Raw genomic sequence first — 22,197 nt, 5'->3', positions numbered from 1 at the left:
GTGAAGCAATTTTAATTCCGAAATTTCATAACCAAAAGTTATTCAAAGCATTGTGTGCTGTTGTAAGAGGCAGTTCATAGGATACAAGAGCCAAAATCATGAGATGCTAGAAAATTTGGCAAAATCGAGAGAGAAGACAACAACAATGCCAATAAAAGACAAAAAAAGAAACATATTTTGTTTTTGTTTGCATTGAGCTGATATATATAAGGACTCTGTAGATGAACAAATGTAGTTCCCAAGGGAACAGAAGCCGTGAAAACACAACTTTTAAATTGGAACATGTCACTGTTTATACACCAATGCTGGACTTCACCACATTGATACAATACTGTCACTTGTTAGGTCGTCAATCAGGCAGCTTCATAAAACAGAATCTCTGGCTGAACCTTCCTCTCTCCACAGAATTTGACCACATTTTTCCAGTCACCAACATCCTATGACACCACCACACATATATCAATCATGTCTATCAGTCTATCTTAAATTAAATTCAGTATTCAACTCAAAGAAGACAAAGGGAAACTGTTTCGTCTTACCTCTCCTGCTAAACACTCACGTCTGAGATTGACCCACCGGTTCTTTTCATAAGCCAAGCATATGTGTTCTCCTACTCCACTGCAACCAACCTGCATCACATCCCAGATATTCTGACACTTTAACAAAGAAATACCCAGATATTCTGACACTTTAACAAAGAAATACAGAAGAACAATATCACAAACATATGAACTTGTTTCAGATGTTTTACCATTGACACAAGCCGGTAGTTAGTGTTTGGTTCTAAGCCTTCTTCGTACAGCCTGCTGATATCTATCTCCCAGTCCAGAGCCTTTGTTGTTTCAGATATCTCGTCTTCAGTTGCTCTATTCTCCCATTCCAACACTGATGTTGTGGTAGCTTTATGATAAGCATAATACACGAAATGAGTACAAAAGATCACAATCATGGGGTCAAACCTTACCGATTGTGAAGATAGGCGGGCATCTACTTATAATGTGATGAACATAGTTCGTCTTTCCGCAACCTCCTGTTTCACTGTCACATACCATTTTATATCCCATGCGTATCACCTTTAGGATATCCACAAACTTTATATTCCCAAAAGCACACTGCATACATTTTAAGCACAGAACAGCTTTATAAGGGTAAGCACCTGCAGTTTCTGTTAAAAGATAAAGGGATAATAAATAAAATCGTACCTTCAGTTCTCTGATTGTATCTGCAGGCATAACAATGCCATAAGAGCTTTGCTCTGGATAATTTGTAGTCCTTCTGCATTTTCTACAGCTCATTCTTTTCTTATCCGGCACCGTAAAAAGGCGAGTTACCAAGCTTTCTCTTTCTGGATTGTTCCAGCAACGCCAAAAATCAAGGATGGCTACAACTACCTTAGCAGCATCACTCGACTGCAAATTAGTAAAAATTTGAATACCTTCAGAATAACAGTTAAGCTTATTGACAGACATTTTATAATATAATGCTTAGAAGCGTATCTCCACACGAACCATAGAAATAACTTCTTCTTGGGAAGCAAGTAAGTCGCTCAAGAGGCAACTGTAGACTCCCTCATGTTTTATTTCTTCTGAAACAAAAGCAGCAAATAAATTTCGTAGTGAAAGAGGAACTTGTTCTTCCAGGTGGTCGTGCAATGGTTGGTTCATCAAATCTTCTTTGAGAACCTTAATGTTCAAGAGGGACTGCAAAAACACAAGTTTTTATGAACTTATCAAAAACATTAAGGAAGCAAACAGATATTGGAATTCAGAAGATGATAGTTTAGTTACTAAATCTTGTGATGGGTTGGTAACTGCTTTACCTTCAGTGTCATGACATGAACTGAATTATATCTAGCTGCACTTTCTCCAGGGGCTGACTGTGAATCTTCTTCTCCAGGCCTGTTGTGCATATCTTGAAAATGGCAAATAAAAGAAATAAGAATTATGTGCATCTCGGAACAAAAGAATTCTAACTATTGGTCAATTGAAAAGCTTTTAACAACCAGGGTCTTCTTAAGTAGCTTCCACTTGAATTTCAGATTCGGATGAAATTTCCAATTGACCCATCTCACTTGCAGGAGTATTTTCTGGTTCAATACAATCTTCTTCAACCGTTCTTAGTGACGCAGATGTACTCTCCGGTTCAAGATTGAGAGAATTTTTACTGTACATGTAAGAACACGTTTTGCTCAGAGAAAACCCGAAAACAATTTATTAACATGTGAAAATGACTCTAAAGGTACTTACCGTTCAACAGTCTTCTCAAGGGGACTAGGCATGCTAGTTGAAGTTTTTCTGTCGCACCAAGAAGATCAATCAATCTTACAACCAATTTGTGGAGAATAATTTTCTTGAATTGAATAGTAAACAGGTTATTATACACAAACCAGAGAAATGGAATCCTACAAGTAAGGAAACGAAATCTAAATAGAAGATACGATATCCCTAGAAGATAGGAACACGTTATTGACTTGTTCAGACTTCAGACTTTAAACCGATATTACTAATAGGTTAACAGATATATAAGAAATTTAGAACTTCGAAGACCTTTTTGCTTTTATTATTCATCTTCTTTGGTTGTGGCTTCTTCTTCTCCACCTCGATTAAAAGATCTGCTTCTGCTGCATCTGCTGCATCTGCCTTGGCTTTGGACTCCATATTCACAATTTCATTCTAGATTAGAAGAGACAAAATAACGTATAAGAAACAATTCAAAGGCAAAACTAGACGGATAATGAAATCTCTCTGAATATAACCGAAGTTTCAAACCAACCAGCAAAAAAGGTTTCAGGAGTTGAAGGATATAAGTGCGGTTGTCAAAAGCAGAAAGCTTCGTGAGGCTGTTTAGCAATCTAATCCTTGAATTATCAATCAGCAAAATTTTTGATTCCACTAATAGAATCTGCAAGTCATGTAGATACCTTTTAGATGGACAATTTTATGTTATTATGTTGTTAATGAATATTAAAACCATGAATGAACCTTTTGGGTGACCACTGATTTGAGAAGGCCTCTGGACTTCAACACTTGATTGTCACTGAGAGTTTTACGCTCACGTATAAGATTCAAGCAATCTTCTATATCAGGGGAATCAAACGTAGGATGCATTGCTCCTTCCAGGACATCTCGTACTGCACACAAGAACAACAATCTTGTAGGGAGGGAATCTTCAGGAATTCTCTCTTCACAACAATCACATACAAGAGATGAATATAAGCTCCACTGGTCTTCCGGCAGATTCCTTCTCCTTTCATCTTCAAGCGTACAAATTTTCTCAACAACATTAAGAGCTTTATCAAAAATCAAGAACTGCACTTTCTTTGCATATTTGATTCTCAGAGTCCTACATGTGAACTGAACAGCTTTCAGAACAGCCACCCAGATACCAAAATTGTGTTCCCTGATAGGTCTGGGAAAGGTCTTATCCACTGAATTGTAGTCAGTTAACCAGGATATGATATCATCTCCATGAGCAGGTGCCTTGGAGTAGTGAACATTGGGATCCAAAACATTGATTGCCACTTCATAATCAAATGGAGTGTTGTTGCTTTTCAGCAGTCTTCTATCCAGAAGCAGATATGAATACTGAGGATCAAAGTCGATCTTTTCTTTAACTTGAGTACGAGCCAAGACGCTGTCCACTGCTCTGCAAACCAGATCTGTACCATCATCCCTTTCACACTTGATGGTTTTAAGAAAGCCTAGGATTTGATTGAGTTCATGGCATTCAAGAAAACATATACTCTGAGGTGTTTCCACTAGGTGATAATCGACAAGATTCTGTTCAGAAACTTCAAGTTTTCCAAGATGCTTAAGTGGATAACGCATCACCCAGTCTCGGATGCTACATGAGAGAATTTTAAGGTCACAAAACGAGACAAGGAGCGATTTGATTTCCTTAAGTAACTTACTCCGCTCTTCATCCACAGCTTTAGGCCATTCTTTGGACCATCCATTCTTAGATGCAAACGCTTTCACATCTGCGAGCCGGTTCTTGATCATTTCAACGGCAGCTACTGCGTCTACTGGTTCCCAACTTCCAACAGATATCTTACGAGCCCAATCTTTTCCTATCCTCCTGACCTTACCTTTTCTGATGAAATTTTAAAATCTGCAGCATGTTCTTGTTCAAAATGATTCTTACATTCTTCAGCACTAGAGAACTTCTTGGAACATTTATTTCTACACATCCAGAAAGTCCAGTTACTGTCTTCCCTTTCAGAAGCGAGAACTTGCTCCAAAGCATCTCGTCCCTCCGCTTTGTAATGTTCTACTCCCTCGACAAAACGTAAAAGATTTGCTACGCTTACTTTCATAAAGTCCCTTTTGATCTTAACATTCAAACCTAACCAATACGACCTCAGTCCTTTATACTCATCCTTAAGCGGCGGCTCTAAACTCTTCTTTGACTCCAAATCAGTTACTAGCTCGCACTTCTTTGTAGAAGAAGTCTTCGACTGAGCGATGATGGACTCTGCTATATCGATTATAGTCATAATTTCTTTGACCTTGCCGTCCCTTTCTTTCATATCCGAGTAGCTTGAGTTAGTAAGCTGTAAACCTTCTCTCGCTTTGCTCAGGCATTTCTTGGCATACATCACTGACCCAAGCTGTTGGGCTAAAAAGCAGAGAGAACATGCAGAGAGTGGTGATATCTCAGCGTTTTCAAAGCATTCCACGGAACCCAACCTATATGCGAACTTCAAGTTAGGGTTCTCTGCTCTTTTCGCCAGTTCTAAGAGTATATAACCTTGATCGTTATGAAGAATACTTGAGTCCTCGGCTTGCTTATGGACAAAAGTCAAATCTTCAAGTATCTCCAAGGCCTTGACGTGGTTTCCATCAGCGACGAGATTTGTAGCTCGTAGAGTTTTGCGGTCTCATCAAAATCCTTGAAAGAAGAAGAAGACTCCATAGTAACGATTTCTCAAGATTCTTGTGTGTTTCTTGGTCTCCACTCCAAGGTGATTAGATTCAGAGAGATTTGTGAGAGGCTAGAGAGAGAGAGAGAGAGGCGGGAACTATAATAACCGCTGGCTCGTGAGAGGCACGTGACGCCACAAGGCTCTTCACTGAGGATATCTGTCTAACACCTTGTGTGCATTATTCGTTTGCGATTTTTTCGGTAAAAAAGTAAGAAAAAAAGAAAACCCAAAAGCTGTGTAGCTCTTTGAATATGGCGAATGCTCTTCATTTAAATTTCGTGAAAATATTTGGACTTGAAATGATCAACAATTCGTAGAGGACGACGACGACGACGACAACACAAGAGCTTCTTCTATATTTTGTAAGCAAAAGAAAAAAGAAAAAAAAAAAAAGACAAGACAAAAGCTTCTTTTATATTTTCTATTTTGACACGTGTCAGTACACAATGACTCTAGTTGGTTGATGCGTCTTTTGGTTTGTTTTGTTGCTGAACCATTCGTGCGGAAGACTCTCTCGTGTCGTGTTGCTGAACCACTCGTGGGGAAGACTCTCTCGTGTCGTGTTGCTTTGTTGGGTACATGGTAAGGAAGATGAATTTTTTTTAATAGTTTCCAAAGACAAAGAAAGATCGTATTCACAAGTAAAAGAGAGTATCTTCTGATGATTTTGGGATACATCAATGTTTGGTTTTCTAAATTTGATACACACTTGTTAGACCATTGATGGGACAGCTTCATAAAACAGAATCTCTGGCCGGACCTTCCTTTCTCCACAGTATCTGACCACATTCTTCCAGTTACCAACAACCTATATATATGTCATTTCACCGCACATATTTCCATCACCTCTCTCGCCTATCTAAATTCATTATTCAACTCAAGCAAGACTAGCAGTTTCGTCTTTTACCTCTCCTTCAAAAGCAGTGCGTCTGAGTTTGACCCACCGGTTCTTTTCATAAACTATGCAAATGTGCTCTTCTTCTTCTTCACCATTACCAACCTGTATCACATATGTTGAGACTGTAACAGAGACATAATGAAGAACAAGAGGACAAACATTTGTGACCTTGTTTCAGATTTTACCATTGACACAAGCCGGTACTTAGTGTTTGGTTCTAAGCCTTCGTATAGCCTGCTGATGTTTATCTCCCACTCCAAAGCCTTTGTTGTTTCAAATATGTCTTTCTCTGTTTCACTCTTCTCCCATTCTAACACTAATGTTGCAAACCCACAAAACACAAACTTTGCATTTATCATAAGCATAATAAATGATATGAGTGTATAAGATCGAAATTATGGTGGTCCAGCTTACCGATTATGAAGATAGGTGGGCATCTACTTATAATGTGATGAACAAAGTTTGTCTTTCCACATCCTCCTGTTTTAATGTCACATAACATTTTATATTCCATGCGGATCACCTTCAGGATATCCACAAACTCTATATTCCCAAGAGCACACTGCATATTAATAAAGCATTGAACGACGTTATAAAAGCTATTAAGGGGAAGTACCACTTCTGTAGGACAAAGAGGAAAACAAATGGAACATACCTTCAGGTCTCTGACTGAATCTGCAGCCATAACAATGCCATAGGAACTTGGCTCTGGATAAATTGACTTCCTTCTGCATCTGGTACAACCCATTCTTTCTTTTCCTCCAACGTGAAAAGCCGAGTTACCAAGCTTTCTCTTTCTGGATTTTTCCAGCAATGCCAAAACTCAAGGATGGCTACAAGTACCTCAGCAGCTTTACTAGACTGAAAAGATAGAACATAAGATGACTTTAAAATAACAGTTAAGCTTATTGAAACAAATAATAACAATACCATTGCTAAGAAGCTTATCTTCTCCGCACGTACCATGTAATGAACTTCTTCTAGGTAAGCAAGTAAGTCGCTCAACAGGCAACTGTAGATTCCCTTATCATTTTTTATCACCTCTGACACAAAAGCGTCAAAGAAATTTTGTAGCGCAGGAGGAACTTGTTCTTCCAGGTGCTCATGAAATGGTTGCCTATTGCGCATCAAATCTTCTTTGAAAATCTTAATGTTCAAGAGGGCCTGCGATACAGTATGTTTTTGTGTACTTATCAAAGAAAATAAGGAAGTAAAGAGATATGTAACGTGCTGAATCAGAAGATGAGAGTTTAGGTATTGAATCTTGTGTTGGTTGCCTGGTTGGTAATTGCCTTACCTTCAGCGTCACGTCAAAAGCTGAATTGTATCTGGTTGTAGCTTCTGCAGCTGCTGGCTCCAAATGTTCCAACAATGAATCTTCTCCAGGGTTTTGCAAATCTTGAAGATGGCGAACAAAAGAAATATGAATTATGAATCCCAAACAGAATAATTTAAATTATTGGTCAATTGAGAAGCTTATTACTAACCAGGGTCATCATTATTTTGCACAGAATAATTCTCTTCTAGCTGGTGATGCTCTTCCTCTTGAATTTCATTTGCTAGAGCATCTTCTGGTTCCATAGAATCTTCTGCCACCGTTTTTAGTGGTGAAGATGTACTCTCATTTTCAAGGTTGACAGAAGGTTTACTACATGTAAGAAGACGCTTTGCTCAGAAAAAAATTCAAAAACAGTTTATAGCATGCCAAAAATGACTCCTAAGGTACTTACTGTTCAACGGTCTTATCACGTGGTCTAGACTTGCTCGTTGATGTTTTCTGTTGCACCATGAAGACCACTCACCCTTACAACCAATTAACAGAAAAATCAGAAAAGCAAAAGAGATCGAGTTTAGAACTTTAAAGACCTTATTGCTTCTATTCTTCTTCACTGATTGTGGCTTCTTCTCCTCCTCGAGTAAAAGTTCTGCTTCTGCTGCATCTGACTTCGCTTTGGATTCCATAGTTACAATTTCACTCTAGTTGAGAAGAGACATAATAAGATATGAACAACAATTTTAAGGCCAAATCAGACAGAAAATGAAAGCTCTCTGTATATATCAAATGTTTCAAACCAACCAGCAAGAAAGGTTTCAGCAGTTGAAGCATATAAGTGCGGTTGTCAAAAATAGAAAGCCTGCTGAGGTTATTCAGCAAACTAATCCTTGAATTATCAATCAGTAAAATCTTCGAATCGATTAGTAAAACCTGCAAGTCATGTACAAACTATTAGATGGGCAATTTCAAGTTCTAACGTTGATGAATATTATAATCAAGAATGAACCTTGTGGGTGACCACTGATTTCAGAAGGTCTATTGATTTCAACACTCTATCATCGCTGAGACTTTTACGATCACGTATAAGATTCATGCCATCTTCTAAATCGGGAATATCAAATGTTGGATGCAGTGCTCCTTCGAGAACATCTCGTACTGCACACAAGAATAATTTTGTAGAATTTCCGGGGACTTCCTCCTCACATCTATCGCATAGAAGCGATGCATATCTGTTCCATTGATCTTCCTGAAGATTCCTTCTCCTTTTATCTTCACTTATACACATGTTCTCGATGATAGTAAGAGCTGCATCATAATCTAAGACCTGCACTTTCTTTGCATATTTGGTTCCCAAAGTCCTACATGTGAACTGAACAGCTTTCAGAACAGCCAACCAGATATCAAGATTGTGTTCTCTGATAGGTCTGGGAAAGGTCTTGTCTACTGAACTGTAGTCAGTTAACCAGGATATGATATCATCTCCATGAGCTGGTGCCCTGGCGTAGTGAGCATTGGGATCAAAAACACTGATAGTCCCTTCATCATCTAATGGAGCAGGAGCAGTATTGCTTTTCAGTAGTCTTTTATCCAGTAGCAGATATGAAAACCCAGGGTCAAAATCGATCTTTTCTTTAACTCGAGTACGACCCATGAAACTGTCCACTGCTCTGCAAATTGCATCTGTACCATCATTCCTTTCACACTTGATGTTGTTTAGGAAGTCTAGGATTTGACTGAGCTCATGACTTTCTAGAAAACAGATACTCTGAGGTGTTTCTACTAAACGCAAATCAACAATACTCTGTTGGGAAACTTCAAGTTTCACTAGATGCTTAACCGGAAAACGCATCATCCAGTCACGAAGGCTACCGGAGAGAATTTTCTTGTCGCAAAACGAGACAAGGAGCAATTTGATTTCCTTGAGTAACTTACTCCGCTCTCCATCCACAGCCAAAGGCCATTCTTTGGACCATCCATTCTTAGATTTAGATGCAAAAGCTTTCACATCTGCGAGCCGGTTCTTGATCATTTCAACGGCAGCTACTGCGTCTACTGGTTCCCAACTTCCAACAGATATCTTACGAGCCCAGTCTTTTCCTATCCTCTTGACCATATCCTTTTCTGAAGAAGGTTTAAAATCTGCAGCGTGTTGTTGTTCAAGATGTTTCTTACATTCTTCAGCACTGGAGAACTTCTTGGAACACAAAGTGCGGCATATCCAGAATGTCCATTTTCTGTCTTTCTTTGCAGAAGCGAGAACTTGCTCCAAAGTATCTCGTCCCTTCGCTTTGTAATGTTATATTCCCTCTACAAAACTTGTAAGCTTTGCAATGCTTACTTTCAAAAGTTCCCTTTTGATCTTAACATCCAATCCCACCCAGAATGACCTCAATCCTTTAACTGAACCCTCACGCGGGTCTGGACTCTTCTTTGACTCCGAAACTCTTTGTTCAGAGTTTTTTAAAGTAGAACCAACAAGAGTCTTGGAAAAAGCGATACGAGACTCTGCATCTTTGATTACTTCCAACAATCCATTATTCTTTTCGTCGAGTACTTTTTGCTCTTGCAAATTCAGTGGACCAACAGAATCTTGGTTGTCTGCCCGAGTAAGAGTTAAACCATGTTTTGCTTTCTTCACAGACTTCTTGAGATACAATACTGACCCAAGCTTTTTGCCCAACATGTGGAGTGAATTCGCACAAAGTGGTGATAACCCATCATCTACCGAAAAACACTCTGCAGAACCAAACAAGTGTGCGACTTCCACGTCAGGGCTCTCTGCTTTTTGCGCTAGTCCCAAGAATATGTTACCCTGTTTGACACGAATAAGCCATGCGTCTTTGTCTTCCCCATGGACTAAGATCATATCGTCAATGATCTCCAATGCCTTGATGTAGTTTCCTTCACGGACGTGACGTGTAATATCTCTGAAGAGTTGTGCGCCCTCTTCAGCATCCCTGAAAGAAGGCTCCATAGTAAACGATTCTCAAGATCCTTTTCGCTTTCTTGTTCTCTAGGGTTTTTTTTTTCAAAGCTTTGAAGAGACAAAATCTGATTTGCGAGAAGAAGAAGCAGAGTAGAGGGGAAGCGGGAATCTCAACCATAAGTAACAGCAAGGTACACGTGAGTGTCACGTGACAAAGCTTGTGAACAAAAAAAAATAAACTGAGAAAACCCAATTTTCCTTATTGGGGAATTCTATCGAACACCTCATGTGCATTCGGGAGCAAAGATGCAGAGAAGAAAGCTAATGCAAATCTCCGTCTTCGTAATCAGAAAATCTCATTATTCAACTCCCGTTAAATCTCTAACTACCAATCACGACGTTCCAGCTGTTGTTGTTGATGATGACGATCCTCTCTACGCCGACGTACCCAAGCCACGGAAGGATAAATCAGAGAGGAAGCCGTATCCGACTCCGATGAAAGAGTTGATTCGTCGCGCGAAAGAAGAGAAGCAACTGAGAAAATTACAACCATGTCGAGTTCTGGAAGATCCGCCGGATAATGGTTTACTTGTTCCGGAACTTGTCCACGTGGCTCACTCTGTTCACCGATGCCGCAACTCTTTGCTCTCAGGCCTCTCTAAACTCATTCTTCATGTTCCTGTTCATCGCTGCAGGTTACATTACTATTTGCTCTGATGAAACAGTTTTATTAGCTTTAGTTTGGACTGGAGGGTTACCTAAATTAATAGAGTTATTGAGCTATTTTTGTCAAATTGATCCACTTAAGCATTTTAAGTATTTGGAGTTAGTACCAGTGAAATCATGGGTGCTTTGTGTGGTTTTACTTGATTAGAACACAAGATTGGTGTGATTTGAGCTGAAAAATGGAGACTTTAGTCAGTTTAATCCAGTTTTGAAGTTGGAACTTGTGTTGTTTTGTTCAGATGCTGCTCTGAGGTTCACATTGGCAAAGAAGGTCATGAAATCAGGACTTGCACAGGTCCTGGTAGCGGTTCAAGAAGTGCGACTCATGTCTGGAAAAGAGGAAGAGTGAGCGATGTTGTCTTGTTCCCTAAAAGTTTTCACCTTTATGACCGTGCTGTCAAACCGAGAGTTATACACGACGAGAGATTTACAGTCCCTAAGATCTCTGCGGTTCTTGAGTTATGCATACAGGCTGGTGTAGACCTCGAGAAGTTCCCATCAAAGCGAAGATCGAAACCTGTGTACAGCATCGAAGGACGGATTGTAGATTTTGAGGAAGTCAGTGATGGAAGTTCAGAGACTGCAGTTGCTGTAGTTTTACAAGAAGACGATCGTTGCAAGGTTGAGGAGAAGAAGAGCTTGAAGGAAATAAGCATTGAGACGATGGAGTCATGGTTTGAAATGGTTTTGGGAGTCAGGGAACTGATGGAGAGATACAAAGTGTGGACTTGTGGGTATTGTCCAGAGATTCAGGTTGGTCCAAAGGGACATAAAGTGAGGATGTGTAAAGCGACAAAGCATCAGATGCGAGACGGAATGCATGCGTGGCAAGAAGCTACTATTGATGATGTGGTTGGTCCAAACTATGTGTGGCATGTTAGGGATCCTACTGATGGTTCTGTTCTTGATAATAGCTTGACGAGGTTCTACGGCAAGGCTCCTGCGGTTGTGGAGATGTGTGTTCAAGGTGGTGCACCGGTACCTGATCAGTACAAGAGTATGATGAGGCTTGATGTGGTTTACCCTCAACGCGATGAGGTCGATCTAGTCGCTTGACCTCTTTTAAGTATTGGGGATTTGTTTAATGAATGTTGAAGAGTACACTCTTTGTTTCTGTGGTAGAATATTCTCAGCAACTGTTGTGATCGACCATTTGAACACTTCTCTAACTCATTTTTTTCAGAAAGGAACAGGTTGATTTGAAAAAATCTCATATAGATATTAGGAAAGATGAGAACACAATTGTGGTTCTTGTAATCCCTTCCTAAATAGAGGAGCCTCTGACTCAGCCTCTTGGTCTCAAATCTTAAACACATTCAATTCTCAGACGGCTTTGCTCCTTGCGGTTGCGATTTCACTTCGCAGCTTCTCAATCGTTTTAACAGCTCCGATTATTTTCCTCTCCATGTCTTTCAATTGCTCAAGTTTCTCTACGTTCCCACTCTTCTCTTCCTCAAAATCTTTCCTGTTACATAAAAAAGCCAAATGGTTAAAACAACTGATGATGAATATTTAACAGTTACTTGACATGTAAAAGACTTTTTCTTTTTACCGTAATCTCTGGTGCTCCTCTTTCAACCGCTCAAGCTCTTGGCTTGACGCATCCAAACCCTCTGCCTCAAGACAAACCTTCTTCAACTCCTTCACCACCAACTTCACCTGTGAAGCAAGCTCTTCTCGTTCTCTGGCCAACCGATGAGCCTCAATGTGAGCTAACTGCACCTCCCTCCTTATATTCTCTCTGTTCTTGATCATACCCTCCATTTTCGCTATTTTCTCAAGAGTCGCTCGGATCTGAATCTCGGTATCTGTTTCCGTCTTTCTGATGTGAGGTCTTAGCCCCTGGACTTCACGGTCAGCCACGGTTAAGTCTTCCTTGAGAGCTACGTAGCTTGAAGCTAGTTTCCGGTTGTCACTAGAGAGCCGGTCTATCTCAGCAGCTTGAGCTGCAATCTTGTTTTCTAGAATTTCAGGAAGCGACATCCGTTGGTCTCGAAGATGACGCGGATCCAAAGCCGAAGAGATGGTCTCATGGTGCCTTGATAATGATGACCCACTAGTTGACATGCCTTGGCTCACTCTGCTATGATGCTTCGAACCTATCCTCTCCCTTGAAGACATTCTACAGGAGGAGAAAAAGAACATAGAAAACTAAGAGATTAAAAAAAAAAAAAAAAATGTTCCTTCTTAAAGTGTCAAGAAGCAGTTGGTAGCTTATAAGACTCTCAGCTAATGAGATTTAGTAATCGAAGATAGCACAGAACAATCCTATCTTGACATGAGCTAGAAGAAACCCAGGAATCACGAACTAAGCGCCGAACCTTAAACTAAAGGAGACAAACCAATTTATCACCACCCCAGATTCTAAGAAACCCTATTATCACAATTGGACGAACCTGAAATTAACAAATAGAGGTTTTGATCTTCGATACAAATCAGCTGATATCGAGCTCCGGAAGAGGCAAGTACAGGGCTTTATGTTCTGAAAAGCTGATCTCTAATCAAATCAAAGACTACGATCGATTTCACAACTCTCAAAATCAAAGACACCAACTCTCTGGTCTGGTCTCTCGGCTTGAGTCAGAAAGTTCCAACTCTCTGTAATTGTTGTTACTTTTACCGATGGGTAAATTACTTTTGTTTATAGATTTGGGTCTTAATAAAGGCCCATTAGATGGTTATTGGCCCATTTAAATATTTAGCCTGACACGTCTGTCACGTGAGATTCTCTCTGAAAGTCATCTTCTCCGCGACCCCTTCTTCATGAACCAAAAACATACTTATATAGAGAACATAATCCAACTTCGTTCTATCAATTCAGATTCGCACGTTGAAACTAATCTTAAATACAAAAATCAACACCTAATTATGACCTGATCTGATAATTCCTCTCTTATTCAATCTTCCTGATTTTTTCAATTTCAGTCCTAGGGTTTCAAATTCCGGTAAGTCACTTTTTGTCATTTTCATCTCTCTCTCTCTCTCTCTCTCTCTCTCTTTGATTTTTTTTTTTCCCGTTTGATTCTCAAAACCCAAATCGTGTGACGTATTTATTACTATTTCTTCATCTCACCCACATTTGTTTCCTTGAATTTTTTTGGTAACTCCTCAATCGCTTTTTTTTTTTTATTTGCAATTCCAGTGACATATTCGCCTACTTGTTATTAATACAGTAAAAGAGATGGCAGAAGCGATGGAGACGGAGATGGAGTTATCTGATGGTGAACAAACGAATACTAATAATGCATATGTTGCTGCTGCTGCAGCTTCTTCCCAAAACTCTGCTTCTGCTGTGTATAACAGAAACCTTTTGGCTGCTTATGGAAACTCAGCAACTGGATTAGAGAAAGTGATACAAAGGAGACCTCAGGTTCATCATGACCAGCAGCTGCAGCTACCTGGTTATATCTTTATGTGTAATGCGAGGACCAAAACTGATTGCTACCGTTACCGTGTTTTCGGGGTTCCAAGAGGAAGAAGAGACGTTGTTGAGAGTATCAAACCAGGGATGAAGCTTTTCCTTTATGACTTTGAGAAGAGACTTTTGTATGGTGTCTATGAAGCTACTACTGGTGGCAGGTTGGATATTGAACCTGAAGCTTTTGACATGCAATATCCTGCTCAGGTAAGCCTCCTGTGAACACACACACACACACACACATATGATTTCGTTTAGATAGCACTGGATAAATCATCAACTGAATGTGTCTAAGATTGTACCTTTTCTTACTTGATTTTGGCAGGTTGGATTTAGAATCCTCATCAACTGTTATCCCTTGCCAGAAAACACTTTCAAGTCTGCTATCTATGAAAATTACAAAGGACCCAAATTTAAGCAAGAACTTGCTCCTCACCAAGTAATACACTTTTTTCCTGCTGTTTTTACAACACATCGTTTTAAAGTTCCAGGCTTACCTGCTTGACTTTTAATAATGATAAATGTTCCATGGATTGCAGGTTATGTCTTTGTTATCATTGTTTCGTCCATTTAATGCTCCAGAACTCGATCTGTTACCTCATAGATTGGCTTCTAGAGCTTCAGCACCAAGGACTCTATCTTTTGAGGAAAGGTTCATAGCTGCTACACAACTTAGAAATGCTTCATCTGTTTTAGATCCTCTGTCTGCTCGTCATGCAGAACCACGACCTGGCTCTCTTATGGCCCATCAGTCTGCTCCCCGCACATCTCTGCTCCAACATAGTTACTCCAGACAAGACGACTACACAACCCCACCTAGAGATGGTCTGTCAAATTTGAATCAGCCTTATTATCCTAGAGAAGCTCGGCAGCAACGGTTGCTCGGAGATCCTCCTCAGTCAGATCCTCCTCGGTCAGACCCTCCGCGGTCATCTATACAGGACCCTCAACTCAAATACCTTACCATTTTATCTAATATTCGGAGGTAACTATGGTTGTAGGGGGTTTTGGTATTCCTTTAGCCAATAGCTTTATTGATTTATTATCCTATTTCAGTTCCAATTTGAACTTTAATCTTTTGCCAAATATGTCGATCATAGCTATTTGAACTCTGCTAGACTCCAGGACCTCCACACTGCAGATGTTTACATTGTTCCTATTTTCTGGCTTTGCAGTTACCTATATGTGAATGTGTAACCATAGGGCTTGGTTTTTTTTGCTATGACAGATACGGAACTGCTTCAGAGTGCTTGGCGTCAGAAAATGAATCTATTCCGGCAACACCATCAGAGAAGGACCACTTTGCGTCACCTTATTCTGATAATAAATATCACCCGTCGACGTTATCTGGGAATGAGCATCCTTCTGCACCTGCAGCTAATGGGAGTGGGTATAGAAGTGAGTTCTATACTTCAGCATCACAAAAGGAAGTGGAAGCTAGTCAGCAGCATGAAATTCCGGCTAGGACTTACTATCACCCAGAAGCATCTACAGTTTCAAATACTACAGTGTCCATGCAACCAGATATGCAGGCAGTTAGTGCTTCTCAATCTCATACCGAGACAGCTGGCTATCCTACATCGGCACATGGTGAAGCTTCACAACCAGCTGCTGGAGCAATTGGTTACACACACCAACCTCAAAGTGTAGCGGGTAACTATACCAAGCATATACAGGCTGGGAATGTGGAAGAAAGTACACAATCGTATGCTGGAACAATGAGTTATCCGCAGCAGCAATATTATGCAGCTATGGGACATACTGCTCAACTCTATGCTGGTGGAACCGGATATGTTCAAAACCCCCATGAAATTGGGTACGCCCAGCAACCTCATGGTACAGTAAATGGGTACCCTCAGCAACCCCATGCTACAGCAGCCGAGTACTTTCAGCAACCCCATGCTACAGCAGCCGAGTACTTTCAGCAACCCCATGCTGCCACAGCCGGGTACACTCAGCAACACCATGCGGCATCAACCGGGTATTCTCAGCAACCGGCAGCTGGGTATGCTCTACAACCACATGCTCAAGCTGCTGAATACACAACGCAACCACATGCTCAAGCTATTGGTTACATGCCGCAGTACCATGCTCAAACTGTTGTATACAATCAACAAGGTGGGATGCAAGGTTCTGTACCAGGGGCTCCCGGGACAGCTGATTGGAATGCTGCAAACCAGGCATATTCTGCAACAGGAGACTGGAATGCGGTGAATCAGTCTTATTACCCTCAAACAGCGGATGCAACCACAACCTATTATCAAACATCTTAAAAGTGCTGCGAATCTGGGATGCCAGAGAGAGGACTCTGTTTAACTCTCGTGTACGTAAAGAATTTTCAAACTCAGTTGAGGAGCATTGTTTCGATTAAGGTGAGAAACAGTTTTCTGAAAACACCTCTTTGCGTTGGTATTGCAGGACATGGGCAACTTGTGCGTGGTGGGGAGGCATGGAATCAAACTGGTGCACTCAAAAGAAGGTGAAGGACATAATAGCTAGAGTCCCCAGCTCGTTTACTGTAAGTTTTTTTAAAAAGTTCTATATAAATGGTTTGATCATATTCATTTCGGAGGTGCACAAGAGGAAATTCTCCAAACCATCAAAACTTCTTAAAGTCCCATTTCAGGAGTGCAATCTGAAATGCAATTCTGATTGGGATGTAAAATTAATAATCTGTTATCAGTACTTATCCTAAAACATTACTTTTGGTATGTTCTTGTTTAATACTTGGGATTTGCTATTAAGAACAATACCTTCAAAGTTGAAAGGTTCACCTTAAAACACACGATTTCGTCAAATTCGCTCTCTCAAACGTAACCTTAAGACCAAAAACATGCTTATTGGCTCTAAGAATAATTGGCCTAAAACCTTAAGCCCTATCTGTTGGTAGAAAAAAAAAAAAAAAAGACTTTGCTTTGATTTTGAGTTTTCTCTTGGGGTCCCAAGTCTCCCACTATGTATGTTTGAGCACTAGCACCGCAATTTCACATGTTGTTTGTTTTTCTCAAAAGGATAAGCTTTTTCCATATCTGATTTTCTGCAACTAAAAGATATTAAATCATACCTCTCTTTCCCTCTATTGTGTATGTATAACGTTTGTTAGCTACAGAATTTTACGTAGGCTCTGGTCCTGCCCTCTTGTTTCTTTTGTCAATGGTCCTGTCTGTTTACAGCTCTGTGGTTATTGTGTCACACGGATCATCAAAATATGATTGACAAAGAAGAAATTACCATTGGCTTATTTGACTGAATAATGTCTATATAATATGTGTGTGTATGTATATAACTAGATACCTTATCCAGTTTAGAAAGTCACATAAACATAAGTCATTAGGATTGTTTCCACAAAATTTCTGAGTTGTGTAAACCAAACGACTTGTGTTAAAGAGAGATTAGAGAAAAAAAAAGATGGTCTACTACTCTACTCCTCCAGGGTAATAATAATTAATCATGTAAATGTGTGAATTAAAAAAAAAAAAAAAACAATTATAACAATTCTAAACCCAAAAAAGAATGACAGAAGGTCCAGTTGGCTTAAAGAAAAAAAAGAAATACAAGTGTATTGTAAAATAACATGATTATGATAACAATTATTAAGAAAAAAAAGAAAGTGGTTTGTCTATTTTGTCTATTTATATTATTAACTAACCAGCCTATGATACGACATACATCACAATTAATTAACACTGATTCTATTAATTAACAACAATATGTCTTAAAAAAACAAATGCTAAATTGTCTGATAATTTTTTGAATTTTGGTACATAATAATAATATGTGTTTCAAATTGACTGACACGTTTACTAAAAAGAAGCTAATAAATACAAAAGATTAACTTCTCAGAAAATAGCTGAACGTTTCTGGGATACTTCGTGTTATAAAAATATATACAGTATTTCCTTTTCTAAAGTCAATATTAATTAAATAAATGATGACAGAAAAAAACAACTATAAAAAGGGAGAGGGAGGGAGGGAGACGAGTCAATTGTAAAAAAAAAAAAAAAAAAAAAAAAAAGGATTGACTTGGACAAGTTGTGTTGGGTCCCATTTACTCTCTGCTCTCCCAATTTCTTTTTTTGTTTTGCGTTTTCTCTCCGTCCTTCTTCTTCTTCTTCTTCTTCTTCTTCTTCTTCTCCCAAACACAAATCCTCAAAAACGGTTGTTGTTGTTCGATACAGGTTGCTTCTTCAGTTTTTTTTTTTAAAAAAAAATCTGTGAAGTGAAATTGAGAGAGGATTTTATATCCATGGGGAATTGCTGCTCCGATGTCTCTTCCGGTTCTGGTGCTATTGCCGGCGTTGGTGGAAGTGCTTCCTCCGCCGCTCTCGCCACCACTAACGACGCTCTTGATTACTTTCTTAAGTCTAAAGGCTTCAACGGTCTCTTCTCTCAGATCGAGGTTTCTTGTTTAGTTTTTTCACAATTTTTACGAGTTTCAAATCCCCGAGTCCTCTCTGTATCTGACGAATTTTTGTGTTTATTTTGTTTATGGCAGCTATCGTTTTCTGCTTCTAATTTGCGAGATCGGGACGTTCTCTCCAAGGTTAGTTTTACTTTTGCTTTCAAATTTTTGGCTGCTCTTTTGAGTTTTTTGATATCCTCTCTTACTAGTTAATGACATTGTTTATGCAGAGTGATCCAATGGTGGTTGTTTATATAAAAGAAAAGGATGCTACACTTTCTGAAGTGTTTCGCAGTGAAGTTGTTTTGAACTCTTTAGCTCCCAAATGGATTAAGAAATTTACTCTCGCTTATCATTTTGAGACTGTCCAGATATTGGTGTAAGCTTCTTTTCTCTCTTTCTATTTTTTTTTTTTTTATTATTTTGTCAATGAGGAAACAGATGAACCTTCTTGTTCTTCTTACTTACTGAAAGGTTTTATATTACCAGGTTTCGTGTGTTTGACGTTGACACCAAATTCCAAAATTCAAGAGCAGAGGTACTTTTGCTGTTTTGTTGTCTCTTTATATGAGCACCCGCATGCTTGTGCCTCAACTTGCTTTGTTTCAGTTTCATTTGAATAGTTGTCATGCACAACCTAGTTTTGCTAAACCGTGTAATACATAGCGTACTTACTACTGAAGATTTACTTTTCAGATGCTTAAGCTTGACGATCAGCAGTTTCTTGGTGAGGCAACATGTGCATTGTCTGAGGTATCCACTGCTTAATTGCTTCCCTTGTTATTTTACTGACAGATATTGGCATTGCAATATATATGTACACTTGTTTCCTGGTTATGCACAGTGTAAATTCGTTTTGTCGCCTACCTTATGATTTATCTTTCAATCACCCAGATAATCACAAAATCAACTAGGACAAGCACATTAGAACTCAAGCGTAAAGAAGGCGTTGCTCCACAGTCTCAGCCTCACGACGGAAAGCTTATCATCCATGCTGAGGAGTCCCTTGCTTCTAAGATTACAACAGAGATTGTATTTAGATGTTCCAGTTTGGAATCTAAGGATCTTTTCTCAAAAAGTGTAAGTTTCTAGCTCATTCTCTTTACCATTTTTACTATAAATATTGTTCTGACATAAATATAACAATATTTTTTTTTTGCCGCTTGATTTTAGGACCCCTTTTTGGTGGTGTCAAAAATTGTAGAGCATGGTACTCCAATCCCCGTGTCTAAAACTGAAGTCCGGAAGAACGATCTTAATCCAATTTTTAAACCACTCTTTCTTAGTGTTCAACAAGTGGGAAGTAAGGTACGGGAGATCTCTTATATCTGAGCTTCCAATAAATTGTAATGAATGAATACAAGGTCTGTTTCTCTGTTCGAGATGCATGTCAATTCACAGAAATTTATCTCAAGTTTTTTCTATAATCCTGCAGGACAGCCCACTGATAATAGAATGCTCAGACTTTAATTCGAATGGCAAACACAGTCTAATCGGGTAACTAAAATCTTAGAGCTCAGCCCATCTTATTTTTGGAGTGACTTAAGCTCCTAGCTGACATAACTACTTGTTTATTTTTGGGTGGCCAGAAAAGTTCAGAACTCACTTTCAGACTTGGAAAAACTTCATTTGGCTGGCCAAGGAATCAATTTATCTTTGCCTACTGGTGCTGGACAAAACAAGGTATAAACCAATACGAAATGGTTTTCGAACATTTTCATGGCTTTTCATGTAAGCTATCTAATACCATTGATCGTTATTTTAGGTGTTAAAGAGCCAGCTTTTTGTGGACAAGTTTACCGAGACTGTCCAGCACACATTCCTAGAATACTTGGCATCTGGTTTTGAATTGAACTTCATGGTAGCAATTGATTTCACAGGTATGTATTGCACCACTGCGGAAAAGCCTATATAAACTCTCCATTGAATGTGTGATGTTATTATTACCTATACATGCAAAAATAAATTCTAAGCCATATATGTTATCTCCATCGCCTTCCTGTACTCTAATCACAACTTTTCCACTGTCCTTCAGCTTCAAACGGAAATCCCCGCCTCCCTGATTCTCTGCACTACATTGATCCTTCAGGACGATTAAATGCCTACCAGAGAGTGAGGACTCAGTGTTACTTCATTTTCATATAATCAGCAGCCACTGTGACTAAACAGTCATGATCTCTTCTTTTATCTCAGGCAATAGTGGATGTTGGAGACGTGTTGCAGTTTTATGACTCAGACAAACGTTTCCCTGCCTGGGGATTCGGAGCTCGTCCTATTGACAGTCCAGTTTCCCATTGCTTTAACCTCAACGGAAGCAGTTCATACTCTGAGGTACACAAACTCGACTTTAAAATTAAACTTGATGTTTTCTCGATTCACACGCCAATTATGCTTTTTCTCTCTCTCTCTCAGGTGGATGGGATTCAAGGTATCATGAATTCATACACCAGTGCCCTCTTCAACGTCTCTCTTGCAGGGCCTACCCTTTTTGGTCCGGTGATCAACTCGGCTGCAATGATCGCCAGCACGTCTCTAGCTCAAGGTTCACGGAAGTATTACGTCTTATTGATCATTACAGTGAGTATATTATATATAAGAAGAAAAGCCTTCATCACATAAATTAACAAATTTGACTTTGTTTATAAACCACAAACTCTTATTTCAGGATGGTGTTATAACAGATCTTCAAGAAACAAAAGACGCATTAGTCAGTGCTTCGGATCTGCCATTATCAATCCTCATTGTAGGAGTTGGAGGAGCTGATTTTAAAGAAATGGAGGTAAAACAGTGTTGCCTTTAGAGAAAAAACAGTTACATTTAAGATTGTTACAAGTATCTTGTATAAATTGTACTTTTGTTTTTAGATACTGGACGCAGATAGAGGAGAAAGGTTGGAGAGCTCTAGCGGGCGACTGGCTTCACGAGATATTGTTCAGTTTGTGGCACTACGAGACGTCCAACGTAAGTGTAGTTTGATTATGGAGTTTATAACCGCAGGAGACCCATGAGAACGCTAGTTTTCTGGTTTGGTGGGGTTTTTTTAATGTGTTGTGTTTGTGTTACTTTGCAGATGGAGAGATCTCAGTAGTACAAGCGCTTCTTGCAGAATTGCCTTCACAGTTTTTGACGTATATGAGAATCCGTAATATGAAACCTATTCCTCCATGAAATGATGTCGTGTGTAAATGAAGTGTGTACATAACTACATATTATACATTTACATCAACCACTACGGCGGGTAATCGACGTACGCCATTACATTGGCTTTTTTTTTTTTTTTCTTCTAATAATTGTGTGAATCTGGTAGGATGTAGTATATGGTTTCAAATGAAGAGACTCATATACAACATTTTTGTGTTGTGTTTGATTTTCTTTCCTTCAATATTTGGAATTTGAAGAGATCTGTTTTCTGCATCTCTCTTTTATTACAAGAGAATTTTAAACAAATGGTATATTAAGCTAACCAATATCAGATAATGTAAAAAATTATGCTGGGATCAATAACGTTATGATCGTTTAGAAAAGTGAACAAATGTCAAATGGTATTATTATTATTCATCACAAATAAAGTTTCCGTCAAATAAATATATTTAGGCGTCACTGTCACATGGTGATCTAAAATGTAGA

General features: G+C 39.2%; 7 protein-coding genes and 1 pseudogene across 11 annotated transcripts; 3 read left to right on the top strand and 5 right to left on the bottom strand.

The window, feature by feature from the left end:
- Positions 1 to 77: 77 nt before the first annotated feature.
- Positions 78 to 5,045, bottom strand: LOC104726786 (uncharacterized; annotated as a pseudogene). The gene is made up of 12 exons (XR_015570583.1): positions 2,982 to 5,045; positions 2,773 to 2,901; positions 2,547 to 2,672; positions 2,247 to 2,320; positions 2,003 to 2,163; positions 1,820 to 1,911; positions 1,509 to 1,700; positions 1,203 to 1,409; positions 965 to 1,112; positions 752 to 885; positions 540 to 629; positions 78 to 437 (listed from the first exon to the last, which is right to left on the bottom strand). The product of XR_015570583.1 is annotated as an uncharacterized LOC104726786 (transcript).
- A 466-nt stretch (positions 5,046 to 5,511) lies between these two features.
- On the bottom strand, positions 5,512 to 6,384 carry LOC147935587 (uncharacterized). The gene is made up of 4 exons (XM_087471146.1): positions 6,237 to 6,384; positions 6,008 to 6,138; positions 5,832 to 5,924; positions 5,512 to 5,732 (listed from the first exon to the last, which is right to left on the bottom strand). Exons 1-4 carry the CDS (start codon positions 6,334 to 6,336, stop codon positions 5,637 to 5,639), a joined length of 420 nt encoding a protein of 139 aa, XP_087327272.1. The 5' UTR covers positions 6,337 to 6,384; the 3' UTR covers positions 5,512 to 5,636.
- LOC104726783 (uncharacterized) lies at positions 5,512 to 10,695 on the bottom strand. Its single transcript, XM_087471150.1, has 12 exons — positions 8,105 to 10,695; positions 7,900 to 8,028; positions 7,689 to 7,799; positions 7,553 to 7,599; positions 7,310 to 7,470; positions 7,120 to 7,220; positions 6,786 to 6,986; positions 6,478 to 6,683; positions 6,237 to 6,384; positions 6,008 to 6,138; positions 5,832 to 5,924; positions 5,512 to 5,732 (listed from the first exon to the last, which is right to left on the bottom strand). Exons 1-8 carry the CDS (start codon positions 9,209 to 9,211, stop codon positions 6,480 to 6,482), a joined length of 2,061 nt encoding a protein of 686 aa, XP_087327276.1. The 5' UTR covers positions 9,212 to 10,695; the 3' UTR covers positions 5,512 to 5,732; positions 5,832 to 5,924; positions 6,008 to 6,138; positions 6,237 to 6,384; positions 6,478 to 6,479.
- On the bottom strand, positions 9,395 to 10,072 carry LOC147935586 (uncharacterized). The gene has a single exon (XM_087471154.1). The coding sequence runs from the start codon at positions 10,070 to 10,072 to the stop codon at positions 9,395 to 9,397; it is 678 nt and encodes a 225-aa protein (XP_087327280.1).
- On the top strand, positions 10,305 to 12,035 carry LOC104726784 (APO protein 3, mitochondrial-like). The gene is made up of 2 exons (XM_010445724.3): positions 10,305 to 10,719; positions 10,990 to 12,035. Exons 1-2 carry the CDS (start codon positions 10,331 to 10,333, stop codon positions 11,804 to 11,806), a joined length of 1,206 nt encoding a protein of 401 aa, XP_010444026.1. The 5' UTR covers positions 10,305 to 10,330; the 3' UTR covers positions 11,807 to 12,035.
- On the bottom strand, positions 10,800 to 13,376 carry LOC104726785 (protein FLX-like 4). The gene is made up of 3 exons (XM_010445725.2): positions 13,147 to 13,376; positions 12,303 to 12,872; positions 10,800 to 12,215 (listed from the first exon to the last, which is right to left on the bottom strand). The coding sequence occupies exons 2-3, from the start codon at positions 12,869 to 12,871 to the stop codon at positions 12,074 to 12,076; spliced, it is 711 nt and encodes a 236-aa protein (XP_010444027.2). The 5' UTR covers position 12,872; positions 13,147 to 13,376; the 3' UTR covers positions 10,800 to 12,073.
- A 95-nt stretch (positions 13,377 to 13,471) lies between these two features.
- LOC147935585 (uncharacterized) lies at positions 13,472 to 18,568 on the top strand. Of its 2 annotated transcripts, none has more exons than XM_087471151.1 (7): positions 13,472 to 13,695; positions 13,924 to 14,375; positions 14,494 to 14,607; positions 14,708 to 15,153; positions 15,397 to 16,491; positions 16,587 to 16,686; positions 18,347 to 18,568. In XM_087471151.1, exons 2-5 carry the CDS (start codon positions 13,932 to 13,934, stop codon positions 16,439 to 16,441), a joined length of 2,049 nt encoding a protein of 682 aa, XP_087327277.1. In that variant the 5' UTR covers positions 13,472 to 13,695; positions 13,924 to 13,931; the 3' UTR covers positions 16,442 to 16,491; positions 16,587 to 16,686; positions 18,347 to 18,568. The 2 variants fall into 2 exon arrangements, with proteins under 2 accessions (XP_087327277.1, XP_087327278.1); XM_087471152.1 differs by having other exon boundaries at positions 13,534 to 13,695; positions 13,893 to 14,375.
- LOC104729035 (protein BONZAI 1-like) lies at positions 18,161 to 22,017 on the top strand. 3 transcript variants are annotated; one of them, XM_087471153.1, is made up of 16 exons: positions 18,161 to 18,567; positions 18,664 to 18,711; positions 18,801 to 18,949; positions 19,060 to 19,108; positions 19,267 to 19,323; positions 19,465 to 19,650; positions 19,744 to 19,878; positions 20,006 to 20,067; positions 20,160 to 20,253; positions 20,336 to 20,450; positions 20,606 to 20,682; positions 20,764 to 20,901; positions 20,983 to 21,147; positions 21,236 to 21,349; positions 21,435 to 21,531; positions 21,641 to 22,017. In XM_087471153.1, exons 1-16 carry the CDS (start codon positions 18,415 to 18,417, stop codon positions 21,736 to 21,738), a joined length of 1,737 nt encoding a protein of 578 aa, XP_087327279.1. In that variant the 5' UTR covers positions 18,161 to 18,414; the 3' UTR covers positions 21,739 to 22,017. The 3 variants fall into 3 exon arrangements, 1 of the variants encoding a protein (XP_087327279.1); XR_015570581.1 differs by having other exon boundaries at positions 18,415 to 18,567; positions 20,983 to 21,112; XR_015570582.1 differs by having other exon boundaries at positions 18,415 to 18,567; positions 21,252 to 21,349.
- Positions 22,018 to 22,197: the final 180 nt, after the last annotated feature.

This window comes from Camelina sativa, chromosome 11, assembly GCF_030686135.1.
Source record: "Camelina sativa cultivar CO46 ecotype springtype chromosome 11, ASM3068613v1".
NCBI classification, from domain to species: Eukaryota; Viridiplantae; Streptophyta; class Magnoliopsida; order Brassicales; family Brassicaceae; genus Camelina; species Camelina sativa.
This window is presented reverse-complemented; position numbering and strand designations above follow the sequence as displayed.